The sequence below is a fragment of the Vigna radiata genome, unplaced genomic scaffold, assembly GCF_000741045.1.
Source record: "Vigna radiata var. radiata cultivar VC1973A unplaced genomic scaffold, Vradiata_ver6 scaffold_386, whole genome shotgun sequence".
Lineage (NCBI taxonomy): Eukaryota > Viridiplantae > Streptophyta > Magnoliopsida > Fabales > Fabaceae > Vigna > Vigna radiata.
In genome coordinates, this window is record NW_014542415.1 from 36,212 (window position 1) to 47,750 (window position 11,539).

General features: G+C 36.0%; 1 protein-coding gene and 1 pseudogene across 1 annotated transcript in view; one reads left to right on the plus strand and one right to left on the minus strand.

Moving 5' to 3' along the window:
• Positions 1–5,619, plus strand: part of LOC106780044 (probable lipid-A-disaccharide synthase, mitochondrial) — a 12,563-nt gene extending 6,944 nt beyond the window's left edge. The window contains exons 4-7 of the mRNA XM_014668276.2: positions 3,780–3,858; positions 4,166–4,404; positions 4,734–4,960; positions 5,093–5,619. Coding sequence (XP_014523762.2) covers positions 3,780–3,858; positions 4,166–4,404; positions 4,734–4,960; positions 5,093–5,288 — 741 coding nt within the window. The 3' untranslated portion in view covers positions 5,289–5,619. The remainder of the gene's footprint in view (positions 1–3,779; positions 3,859–4,165; positions 4,405–4,733; positions 4,961–5,092) is intronic.
• A 904-nt stretch (positions 5,620–6,523) lies between these two features.
• LOC106780035 lies at positions 6,524–8,799 on the minus strand (annotated as a pseudogene).
• Positions 8,800–11,539: the final 2,740 nt, after the last annotated feature.

The following is an 11,539-nucleotide window of genomic DNA, read 5'->3' on the forward strand; positions in this document are numbered from 1 at the left end:
GTTTTCTTGGAGATAGACTGCAATGTAAATGTCTCATTAAAACTTATTTAAAGCATTTTTATTAAATATATTTGGTGGATAACAAGGTCTGCAGTTCAAAAATAATTTTTTCATTGCATGATGCCCTCTTCGTGCAGAAAGTTAGTCTAAACTACCCACTTATAATGCCATAGCTACCACTTAATTCTCTGCACCATAACTTCAAACATAAAGGTTTTCTTGGGTATGGAGAGCAATGTAATTGTCTTATTAAAACTTAATTCATGAATGTAATTCAATATATTTGGTGGATAGTAATTTTTGGAGTTCAAAAATAAGTTGTTCATTGAAAGATGCCCTCTTCGTCCATAAAGTTATCTTAAACTATCCATTTATATCATCCTTGCTACCACTTTCTATTCTGCAGCATGATATTAGTTTATGCACAAAAGTTGAATTGTATTCAATATACAAACCTGCCTAACACAAAAGTTGAAGATGCTTGCCCATCTAAATTCACAAACCTGCCTAACACTTATTTTATGCACACAAACATCACAATCACTAATCAATGTAATAAAAACACCTTCATAAAATCCAAGTAACTTCAAAAAAGTTCAAATAAGTAAATGTTTGTACATCAACATCAAAAGTTCTATTATCCAGGCCATGTATAATAGTAACATCATAAGTTCTATTATCAACATCAATATAACTACAACATATTGAAGTACTCATTTCTGTCTTCTACCATCTGCTGTAAATGGAGTTCTCTTGGCCCTACTCTTAATCCTTATTCGAGGTGCAACTTTCATACGATCATACATTGTGCTTTTCTTGACTGTAGGCTAACCTTCACACCTTGGGGTTTGTTCGTGATGTTGAACTAGTGTGCTTTGTAATGGATCTTCATTTGCGCTAAACAGCATATCATCAAAGTCTTGTCCATTATCATCATTTTTCACTTCACTTGCACTACAAGGCTTATCATCAAAGTCTTCACCATTGTCATCATTGGGGACTGTTTTTTTGTCTTCCTTCAAAATACTCTTGAAATGAGCAATACTAGTTTTCATGCTCCCAATAACCCGCGTTTCTTCTTCTATAAAGCGAGCTAATTTGACCTTATCTACTCTATTTTGCTGGTTCAATGGCACTTGATATTTGTCAACAGCTTCTTTCACTATAGCATAAGAAAGCTCTTCTTTCGAAATCCCAACATCAACAACAACCTGAATAAGTTAACAAATAACTTAATTTATGAATCACATAATATAATAAACATTTAGCCAACACATTGCTTAAATGAAAAAGTACTCACCGATCCCTTATTGAAAGCATTCTTTATGAACTTGTCACCGATATTCACATGAATCCAATTCAACAACCTTGGAAACTTTGATATTCTTGTACTGTACTTTGAGTTGGATGTCACAAAATGATGACAAAACCATACTTGGAAAGGGTAAATAAAACAACATTGACACAATAAGTCATCACAAACCTTAACATATCAATCAAATTAATTACTGATTAAATACATAACATATACCTGCAGAAGGTATGCACATCCAGAAACATGAAAATGGCTTCTGCTTCTTTCATTCTTCATTGTTGTTGAAGCACTAGACAAACTTTCTATAAAGTACTCATAAACTACACTACCCCACTTGTAGTTACCCAGACAGCCCAATTCAGAAACGAGGTCAAATATAATTGGAAAAACTAATCCACTACGACTGGGAAACAAAAATTCACTTATCCCAACCAATAAATATAAGCTGCAAAAGTGTTCTAATGGAAAATTATCATGTTCCTCTAACAAAAAGTCATACACCATCTTAAGATCTACATTCCCATTAGGAAAGTAGTCCCTACAAACACTTTGATGACCAACTTTATTTAAATCAATTGCTTCACCTACAATAGGCAACCCTAAAGACAAACAAACATCAAGTTCAGAAAATTCTATAATTTTGTTTCCAAAATAAAACCCTCCCATGTTATCGATCCACCTATCACATAAATCACCCAACACATTCCTACCTATCTTAATAGAATTCGGCAACAATAAAAACCAAGAAAAAATAGTCTTCTCAATAAAAGCCTTTTGTTCAGGATTCAGTCTTTCGTTCAAAGCACCAACCAATTGTGTCTTGCATGAGTGTTTAAAAACTAACTGCATACCAAAAATTCGTAAGTATTCAAATACATAACAACAACAAATGCATGCAAATGTAATACAACCACACATACCTTCTTCCTGGTATAAGAACATTCAGTCTTTTGACCAACTTCCTCCATTACACTACACCAAAATAAGGTCAACAAATATATTAAGAACATTATGCTGAAAATTAGATTCCACCCAAGTTTAAACCTATATTAAGGACAGGACAGGGTAGATTCCATCAAGCAATGCTAATAATTACACCACTCAATTCTGAAATTAGACAACTCAACTTCTTAAACAAACATATTCTGGGAAAGTGATGACCAATGCTAACAATTGATTTCAACTTCACTGCAAAAGTCCTTTTCATATAATCAACCTTTACATTTTGCATACATGAATATATATTAATGAATCTGAGTGATGGTGTTATGCTAACTATCTTTTTTCAAAACAACTATCAATATCTGGTAGGTTTTCCTTAAAAACGTTCACAGTAATATGGTTATACTTATGGCCGCAAGAGCATCAAGGATACAGAACCACGATAGCGAGTTCGAAGCACACAAGTTCATCTCAGACAAAGTATCCAACAATAATAGAATAGTTATGCTATCAATTCAAAAACCAGAGAAAATATGTAATGTCAAGTTTCATACTTAACGTTAGTAATTAATCAACACAATATCACATATCAACCGTTCCAAGCACACAAGTATCATCTCAGTCAAAGCAGCCAACAACAATAAAAGATATGATCAACCAACAATTTCGACCATACACACACAATGGACTATCTCAGTATTTTTGCAACCAAGGTTCGAAAGTCTCGTAAGGTTCGAAACTCTCCCATATACAAAAAAAAAATGAAAATACACCTACCTCGCCAAGGTAGGGTTAGACGGCCACGGTGGCGGTAGCGTTTGTCGACGCTGGAAACGGCACGAGTGGCGGCTGGAAGACACCCGAAGAATGACCAGCGGTGCCGCCTCCTGGTTTTCCTCCGGTGGCCGTTCAACGGCGAACGACGGTGGAGTCGTCAAGGGGGTTTGGTCGTTTATCGGTGCCGGAGCTTTGATCGGTGGCAGAGCTTTGATCGGTGCTCCTCCGACGACAGTTAAAGGGCGTCGATCAGACGGTGTGGCAAGGATGAAATGTGGTTGGGATGAACACTTTCTCTCTCTAGGGCTTCTAAATGAAATGTGATTTCAAAATCTGAAAAGGAAAAGTGATTTCAAAAATTTTTCAATGCCCTCTCTCTGTCAGACCATGGTTATCCACGTCATTTCAAATTTCTTTTATTTCATTCAAAGCTGACCAATCAGAGCCTGACACGTCGATGGAGTCAAAAATTTGTCATGGAGAGGTTGTCAAAGTATCATTTTCCTATTTTTTATTCTTACCTCTTATACAATAAGAGGCAAAATTTTGTTTGACCTTTGGATTTCTATTCTTCCATATTTCATCCTGATCCTTACCCATGAAAAACTTCGTAAAGTAGTTCTTCCATNTCTCTTTGATATCTTGATGTGTAATAAAAGTTGTCCTTTTTCATCCTTATTATATATGACGTAATCCAAATTTCTCGATTTGCTTTCACTTAATTTTGCATAGCTTATGTTTCCAGAGAAACAAGTCCACGATTCATGAATGGAGGGCAAAAGGCAATGCTGAAAATTTCCGAAATAAGTATGCAGTGCCAGCAGGTACTTCTAACAAAATGAAATTTAAGAACTTCACATATTTAACTAAAGTTTTCTAAATTATAGTTTCTGACGCTTTGGTACTTTTGTATGAGCAGATGTTTAACATTCTGTTAGTTTAATGATTTTTCTTTCTTGCTCTGTGGATGTTTCCTTTAGCATAATGCCGCAAATTCTTAACATTGGGGCAGAAGTTATAGCTTAAAAAGAAAAATCATATGAACAGCATCTTTTGGATATTTTTTGTGCTATTTTGTCTAACTTTGAAGTCATATTTGCTTTATTCTCACATTAATTTTAATTTCAAAAGGAGCCACCGTGATTAGCTTACTTCCTGGAAGCAGAGTGCAAGAAGTCAATCGGATGCTTCCCATCTTTTCAGATACTGTGAAACTGATGAAAGACACAGTTCCACAGTTGATGACAATCATTCATGTAGCACCTAATGAGCATGTGGAAAATTTTATAGCTGGTGCTATACATGGATGGCCTGTGCCAGTTATATTGATTTCAGGTGGAACAACACAACTAAGATATGATGCTTTTAGTGTAAGCCCCCTTGTCCCACAAGACCTCCATTTTCAAAAATAAATATTTTAATTTTTAACTCATTTTGCCATGTCGTGTAGCCTTAGTATAAAATTGTTTTTATACTTCCGATAGAATCATCTATTCTTGAAATTGCTCTAATGGTCCATTATAGAATGCTTAGAGACTCTTGCTTGAGTTCTGAATCTAAACTTGCAATGACATTATAACTGTTGATTTTCCAAAATGTTCGCCAGTGATTATGTCCAAATTGCTTGAGTTTGGCCATTTTCTTTTGTTTCCTAGTCCCCTATGTATTTCATAGCTAATTTAAATAAACTACGTCGTAGGCAAGTAGAGTTGCTTTATGCACATCTGGAACCGTTGCTGTGGAGCTGCAGCTTGCACGATTACCCTGTGTTGTTGCATATCGTGCCCATATATTGANAGAATGGTACGTTCGGTACAAAGCTAAGATACAGTACATGTCACTTCCCAATATTTTTTTGGACAAGGCCATTATTCCTGAAGCACTCTTTCAATCTTGCAAACCGGCAAACTTAGCCTTGTTGCTCAAGTAAGAATGACTATCAATTACTTTCCATTAGGAAAAAATAAATAAGAGTTTAAATGTTTCAAGTTGAGAATTTATTATCTGNGGGATTTTTTTTGTTGGAATAGTTAANATGTTTTTTGTTACATATTACAGTGGTTTAATACANGATAGTGGTTGTCGAGAAGAACAAATAATTGCTGCACAAAAGTTTGTCAAGCTTCTATTGCCTTCAGAGAGAACAAAGCACAACCTTCCACAACAAACTTCGAGATCTTATGTGGACTACACTCCAAGTGCAATTGCAGCATTGACTATATTAAACCATGGGAAACCAGTGACTAGTATCTAACGACATCTCTTTCTGCGATTCTTTGCCTTTGGATTTTTAAACTGCAAAGGAATGTATGTCTGCAGCTGAAGAACAATGATCTGAAGCCCTACGTTGTTTTCTACGCGGACCCTGAGCGACGTCTGGCCATCAAATCCAACAACTTCGACAATACCTCCCTTGTTTAGAACGAGCGGCGACATGTGGCCTTTGCTTCCCATTACTGAATATGACGGAGTGAAAAAGGGAATGTGGTATGATGAATTGAAAATCAAATTTGAAGTAGGAAAGTGAGGTAATGAAAAATTGAAAAGGGGAATGAGAATGAAGAAACAACTACATTGAGATTAGGTGGAGAGAGAATTGCAACACTCACTTACAGTGAGCAGCACAAATTCTAATTTAAAAAGAAATTGAAACTCGTTTTTTGCACACACGATTTCAATATGGAACGGTTTTGAGCTATAGTCATGCACACTATGACTTCGAATTTGAAAAAAAAAAATGAAACTCGTACTCGCTACTTCAATGTTCTGGTTTTGAGTTAAACTCATCATCTCTTGAATTACTTATTTCTAGAAAAATTGAATGTCATCTTCTACAAAGACAACTTGATAGTATCATATTTTGAAATTCAAATTTCTTGTGTGCGCGGCTTCTTTGTATTTAGTAAGAAATCATGTGCATGGAATACCACTTATGTACAAAAAGCCATACCTGCCACATACTACTCACCAGAGGTAATTTTGTTATAATCTACCTATTTTGATAAAATTGGTATAAAATTATACCATTTTCCTAAAAGAAAAAACTCTTTGCTAAAAAGGAAGGAAGATGTTCAAAGTTATTAGAACACAATAGTACCATAATAAGTCATCAACATGCGTTTACGGTTTTGCCTTGCAATTAGATTAGTCAAGTAGCTCGATTTCTCAACCTACAACTTCGAATCATATCCATGATGGCCTTTAGATCAATAATGTGGGAGGGGGGATGACATGACATTTTGAGAAGTAAAGAAAAGAAAAAAAGAGAAGAGGATATGGCTACTTTAGAATAATATGTGGAGGGAATAACCTCCACTGTAAACAAGAAAATGGTATATCGTACACGCTGCATCTGGCCTTATCATGAAAAAAAAAATAAAGATGGATAAACAGATGCCTCTAAAAATAGCAATTGGCTTGTGGGTTCAAGTTTCCTTGTATACCTTCAAATTTCCAAGTTTAACCACAATCGAATGCATATAGAATAATTTACCAATAATAATTGCAAGAGCATTTCCCATTCTTGACATGATGAAACCGGTATGCATCTCTGACTACTATCTCTCTTCTAGTAACTATTGATATATACTTCATTGTCGTATGGCAGTTCCCACAAACTCAAAGATTTTTAAATATTCTAATAGGTTTTGGTTTCGGGATACTTATAAGAGCAAATGCCACAACAATTTTTTCACTGTGTTGAAATAGATAGTGATCCTTCTGTTCATCCTCCACATCGTGAAGAACAAAATCTATATTTGGGATATAACTCGAGTTCTTTATTTTTAAAGCCAATTCATCAAGTTCATCATATATCATTTTAGCCTGGGGGTGTCAAGTATCCCATACGTGGAATTTGTGTATCTGGTTGTCGATTTCAATCCAGCTATAACCTGTTTCTTTTACCAATTTTTTCTGTTTCATGCATTTTCTTATTGCTGCTACATCACCCCACCTCCTTTCTGATGCATACAAGTTTGACAATAATATATAAGTAGCTGAATCATGAGGTTCCTGCTCAAGAATCATTTTTGCAGCATGCTCTCCAAGTTTGGTGTTACGATGAACCCGACAAGAACCAAGAAACGTATGTCATACCAATGCATCAACATCAAAAGGCATTGAAGTAATAAATTCAATAGCTTCTACAAGCAATCTAGATCGACCAAGCAAATCAACCATACATGCATAATGTTCCATCCTTGGACTGATATCATAATTATAGTGCATAGAATTGAAGTGTTTCCAAACCTCATAAATCAAACCAACGTGACTACAGGCTGATAAAACCGCAATATAAGTTACCTCATTAGGCTTTACACCTATTTCAAGCATTTCATAGAACAATTCTAAAGCTTTTGTAGCAAATCCATGTTTTGCCAAAGTACTTATGATAGAGGTCCAAGTTATTACATTGCGATGCCCCATGTCATTAAAGACCTGCAAAGCAGCTTCTTTGATTCCGCACTTCGAATACATAGAGATTAAAGCATTATTAATGCATAAATCGGTTCTGAACCCTGACTTCACTATGAGGGCATGAATTTGTTCACCCCTACCGATTGTACCTAAACAGGCTGCGCCACTTAAGAGGCATCCATATGTAAAAGAACCAGCTCCAACAGCAGGGTTCTCAATATCATGGTTAAAAGATTCTTCAGAATCTAGTGCTTTTGCATGTACATCAATAACTGCACTGCACGAAAATAAATTCTTTTGAAATAAGATATTGAAAGCTTTTCTAGCACAATCCGTACTTCCAGACCTTGCATACATGTTAACAAGAGAATTCCCCACACAATTAATTGCGGAAAGGCCCAGTTTAATTGTCTGACTATGCAGTTGTTTGCCGAAGCTAAAATCAGGAAGATTTGCACAAGCTCTGAGGACGCTGGAGTTTGTGAAGCAATTTGGTGCAACATGACCATGAAGCATGTTACAAAACAGTTCCATGGCTTCCTGTTCTTTTCTGCCCTGTACATATCCAGAGATGAGAGCAGTCCAAGACATAACATTATGAAGAGGCATGCTATTAAATACTTTCCTAGAATTTTCTACTGATCCATCTGCTGCACATTTAGCATACATGTCCACCAGAGTACAATCCACATAGACATCTGAAGCTAGTCCTGACCGGATAACCCAAGAATGCAATTGCTTACCAAGTGAGAAGAATCCCATCGACACGGTGAAGATCGAATTGAGGCCAATAGAAAAATATTGAGCATTAGAAGAAGATCGAATTGAGGCCGTAAAGCAATATTCGTTGGGAAAAATCCTGAATTGGAGCATGTGAAGAAAGGTAAGAAGGGCTTGGGAGTGCATGGAGTTATTTGAAAAACAGGAGATGAGAGCACTCCAGGAGACCAAGTCTCTGTTATCGCCCATGCCTTGGAATATTGAAAGTGCGCTTTGCCAGTCCCCGCATTTAGAGTAGAGGCAGTTGAGAAGAACAGAGTCAAGTGGGAGTCCAGAGTGAATCAACTTGTGGTGAAGGAGTTTACCAAGATCCAAGTTACCAGACCTTATGTAGGCTTTGAGGAGAACGGAGGAGTTTATAAGTTTCTGACGGCTGCCAACCTCCTTCGGCTGTAGCGTCAGGTCAAGCGTGGAGATGGCTTTGCGGAGTTCTGAACCTCGGGAGCCATGGCCATGAATTCGCCACTGAACACACAGGGAGCTTAAGTTCGCCATCAATATATATTTATTATTTCTCTTCTACCTCGCATTCACATTCTCCTAATCAATCATTCTTTATTCTTCTCCGACACCAGTTCTTTCAAATATCTACCGTGCTTACAAATCACGATAACAAGTTATCATCAAATGGATATCGCCAATAAAAAATAATTAAAATAGAAAAAGGTTTGTACCTTCCATTTATTTATTTCCTTGAACAACTATTTATTCTTTTATTTCTCCTGGTTTAATAATTCGCGGATCCTGTATTGGGTGGAACCAAATAGGTTCATTAGTTTTTTTCATGGATCTTTATTTTATTAAAATTACTGCAGTTAAATCGGGTCAAATTACTCCTCTGTGGGTCATGCTCCAATGTTATGCCGCCGCATCATAAGCGTCATGCTCCTCACCAACTTAGCTCTCTAAGAAACAAAATCAGCATTCAACCCCAATTTGAAATTGTGCAAAACTAAGTAAACAAGTGCAAGCTCTATCGAATAGATAACTTCCCCCCAAAACTTTTCCTATATTTATGGACCCAAATTAATAGGCTCTCTCAATTTTCTCTTCGACATATGCATTTGAATCAACCGGCTCGAACGACATCACGATTCAGATGCGATTTGTGGTCATGGAGAACTTGAACACGATTTAGGGTTTAAAAGGATTTTTCGAATTGAGAATTTTTCTAGATTAGAGCTCCTCTACGTTTGATATGCAGGTGATGAAATTGATTTGGGTTTTCTATGATTAGGTCTAGTAGTGTTTCATGGAGGTTGGCGCGCCGCGATGGTGCTTGTGATTTAGGTTGTGCTAATGGAGGCTTGTGTGGTGGCTATTTGTGCGAAGAAGATGGTGGCGACGACTTGAGGGTTTGGAAGCGTGAGGAAGATGATGTGCGAAGATGGTGACGACGCGGGAACAATTTTTGAAATTAATTCTCAATTTGGATGAACCCTAAAATCAACCTTCCTTTTTCTCAATCCTTAATCCTTAATTCGAACAAAGTATGCAGTTTAATACTTAATTCATTTTTACAAATTTCTTTTATTTAAAAAAAATCAAACGACACATCATAATCACATACATCAAATAAGCTAGTCATTTAAAAATGAAGATTAGCATGCCACGTCAACCATACACTCACAACAGGAACAATAACCAATATATTTACAAAGATTGAGAGAAATCTTGATCAGCAGACGCGCACCACAATGTGCAGAGTATGATCAGCCAGTAAGCACAAAAATCTTTCTCCTTCAAAGAACCTCTTCAAAGATAGATCACCACGGTCTTCTTGATGAGTTTTTGGAACAAATTCTCAGAGATCACAATCTGTAAATCAGAATTGAAAGTGTTAGAATTACCGAAGTCTCTGTGATCAACTGAGGCACGTCTATTTATAGTTTTTTATAAATCAGACGCTCCTGTAGTTGACTAAGCTACTAATATAGTCGATTGTCCTCAGACAGATATAATAGTTAAGTCAAACAGTAGCAGTCAACAACAGACAAACTGATTTTGCATTTAATACAGTTGACTATAATAAAAGCTTTAACTAACTTTTGAAATATAGTCGTTACTGTTCACACACATAACAGAATTTCAAACAAATCAACTAAGTCGGATTCATTGCACATGTAGTCGACTTAGGCACATCAGCAAACCTAAGAACATCTTGAATATTCATTAATGAAGGTAACAAAAACCTAAAACCAAAACCGGTATGCATCTTTGACTATTATCTCTCTTCCAGTAACTATTGATATATACTTCATTGTCGTATGGCAGTCCCCACAAACTCGAAGATTTTTAAATATTCTAATAGGTTTTGGTTTCGGGGTACTTATAAGAGCAAATGCCACAACAATTTTTTCATTGTGTTNAAACANATAGTGATCCTTCTNTTCATCNTCCACATCGTNAAGAACAAAATNTGTATTTGGGATATAACCCGAGTTCTTTNTTTTTAAAGCCAATTCATCAAGTTCATCATATATCATTTTAGCCTGGGGGTGTGAAGTATCCCCTACGTGGAATTTGTGTATCTGGTTGTCGATTTCAATCCAGCTATAACTTGTTTCTTTTATAAATTTTTTCTGTTTTATGCATTTTCTTATTGCTGCTACATCTCCCCACCTCCTTTCTGACGCATACAAGTTTGACAATAATATATAGGTAGCTGAATCATGAGGTTCCCGCTCAAGAATCATTTTTGCAGCATGCTCTCCAAGTTTAGTGTTACGATGAACCCGACAAGAACCAAGAAATGTATGTCATACCAATGCATCAGCATCAAAAGGCATTGAAGTAATAAATTCAATAGCTTCTACAAGCAATCCAACCAAGCAAATCAACCATACATGCATAATGTTCCATCCTTGGACTAATATCATAATTCTAAACGCCTGTAGGAGTTGATTCAGTGATAAAAAAGGGACATAAGGAAATTAAATAAATAGGTATAGAAGAGCTCCCTGGGAGTACAATTCTTTCAATTCTAGGTTGTAATCTTACATCATGTATCCCATACCAATAGAGAAAGGAAAAAGAAACACTTTGTGTAAAGGGAAAAGGACAATAGAGGGAAATATCTNGTTCTTTAAAAATATAATGAAATGTGGTGTAGATGTGTAAATAATGTATGAAAAATTAATTGATTTATGAAGGTTTTATTTACATGATTTAATTTAAAAATGAAATTTAATAATAATAAGAAGGGGAAATATATAACACATCCTCCAAATGAATGAACAAAACAAGAGCAACAAATTACGATGTCACGGGTTGTTGTAAGGGTTTCGGGGTTTCTTTTTTTTTTTT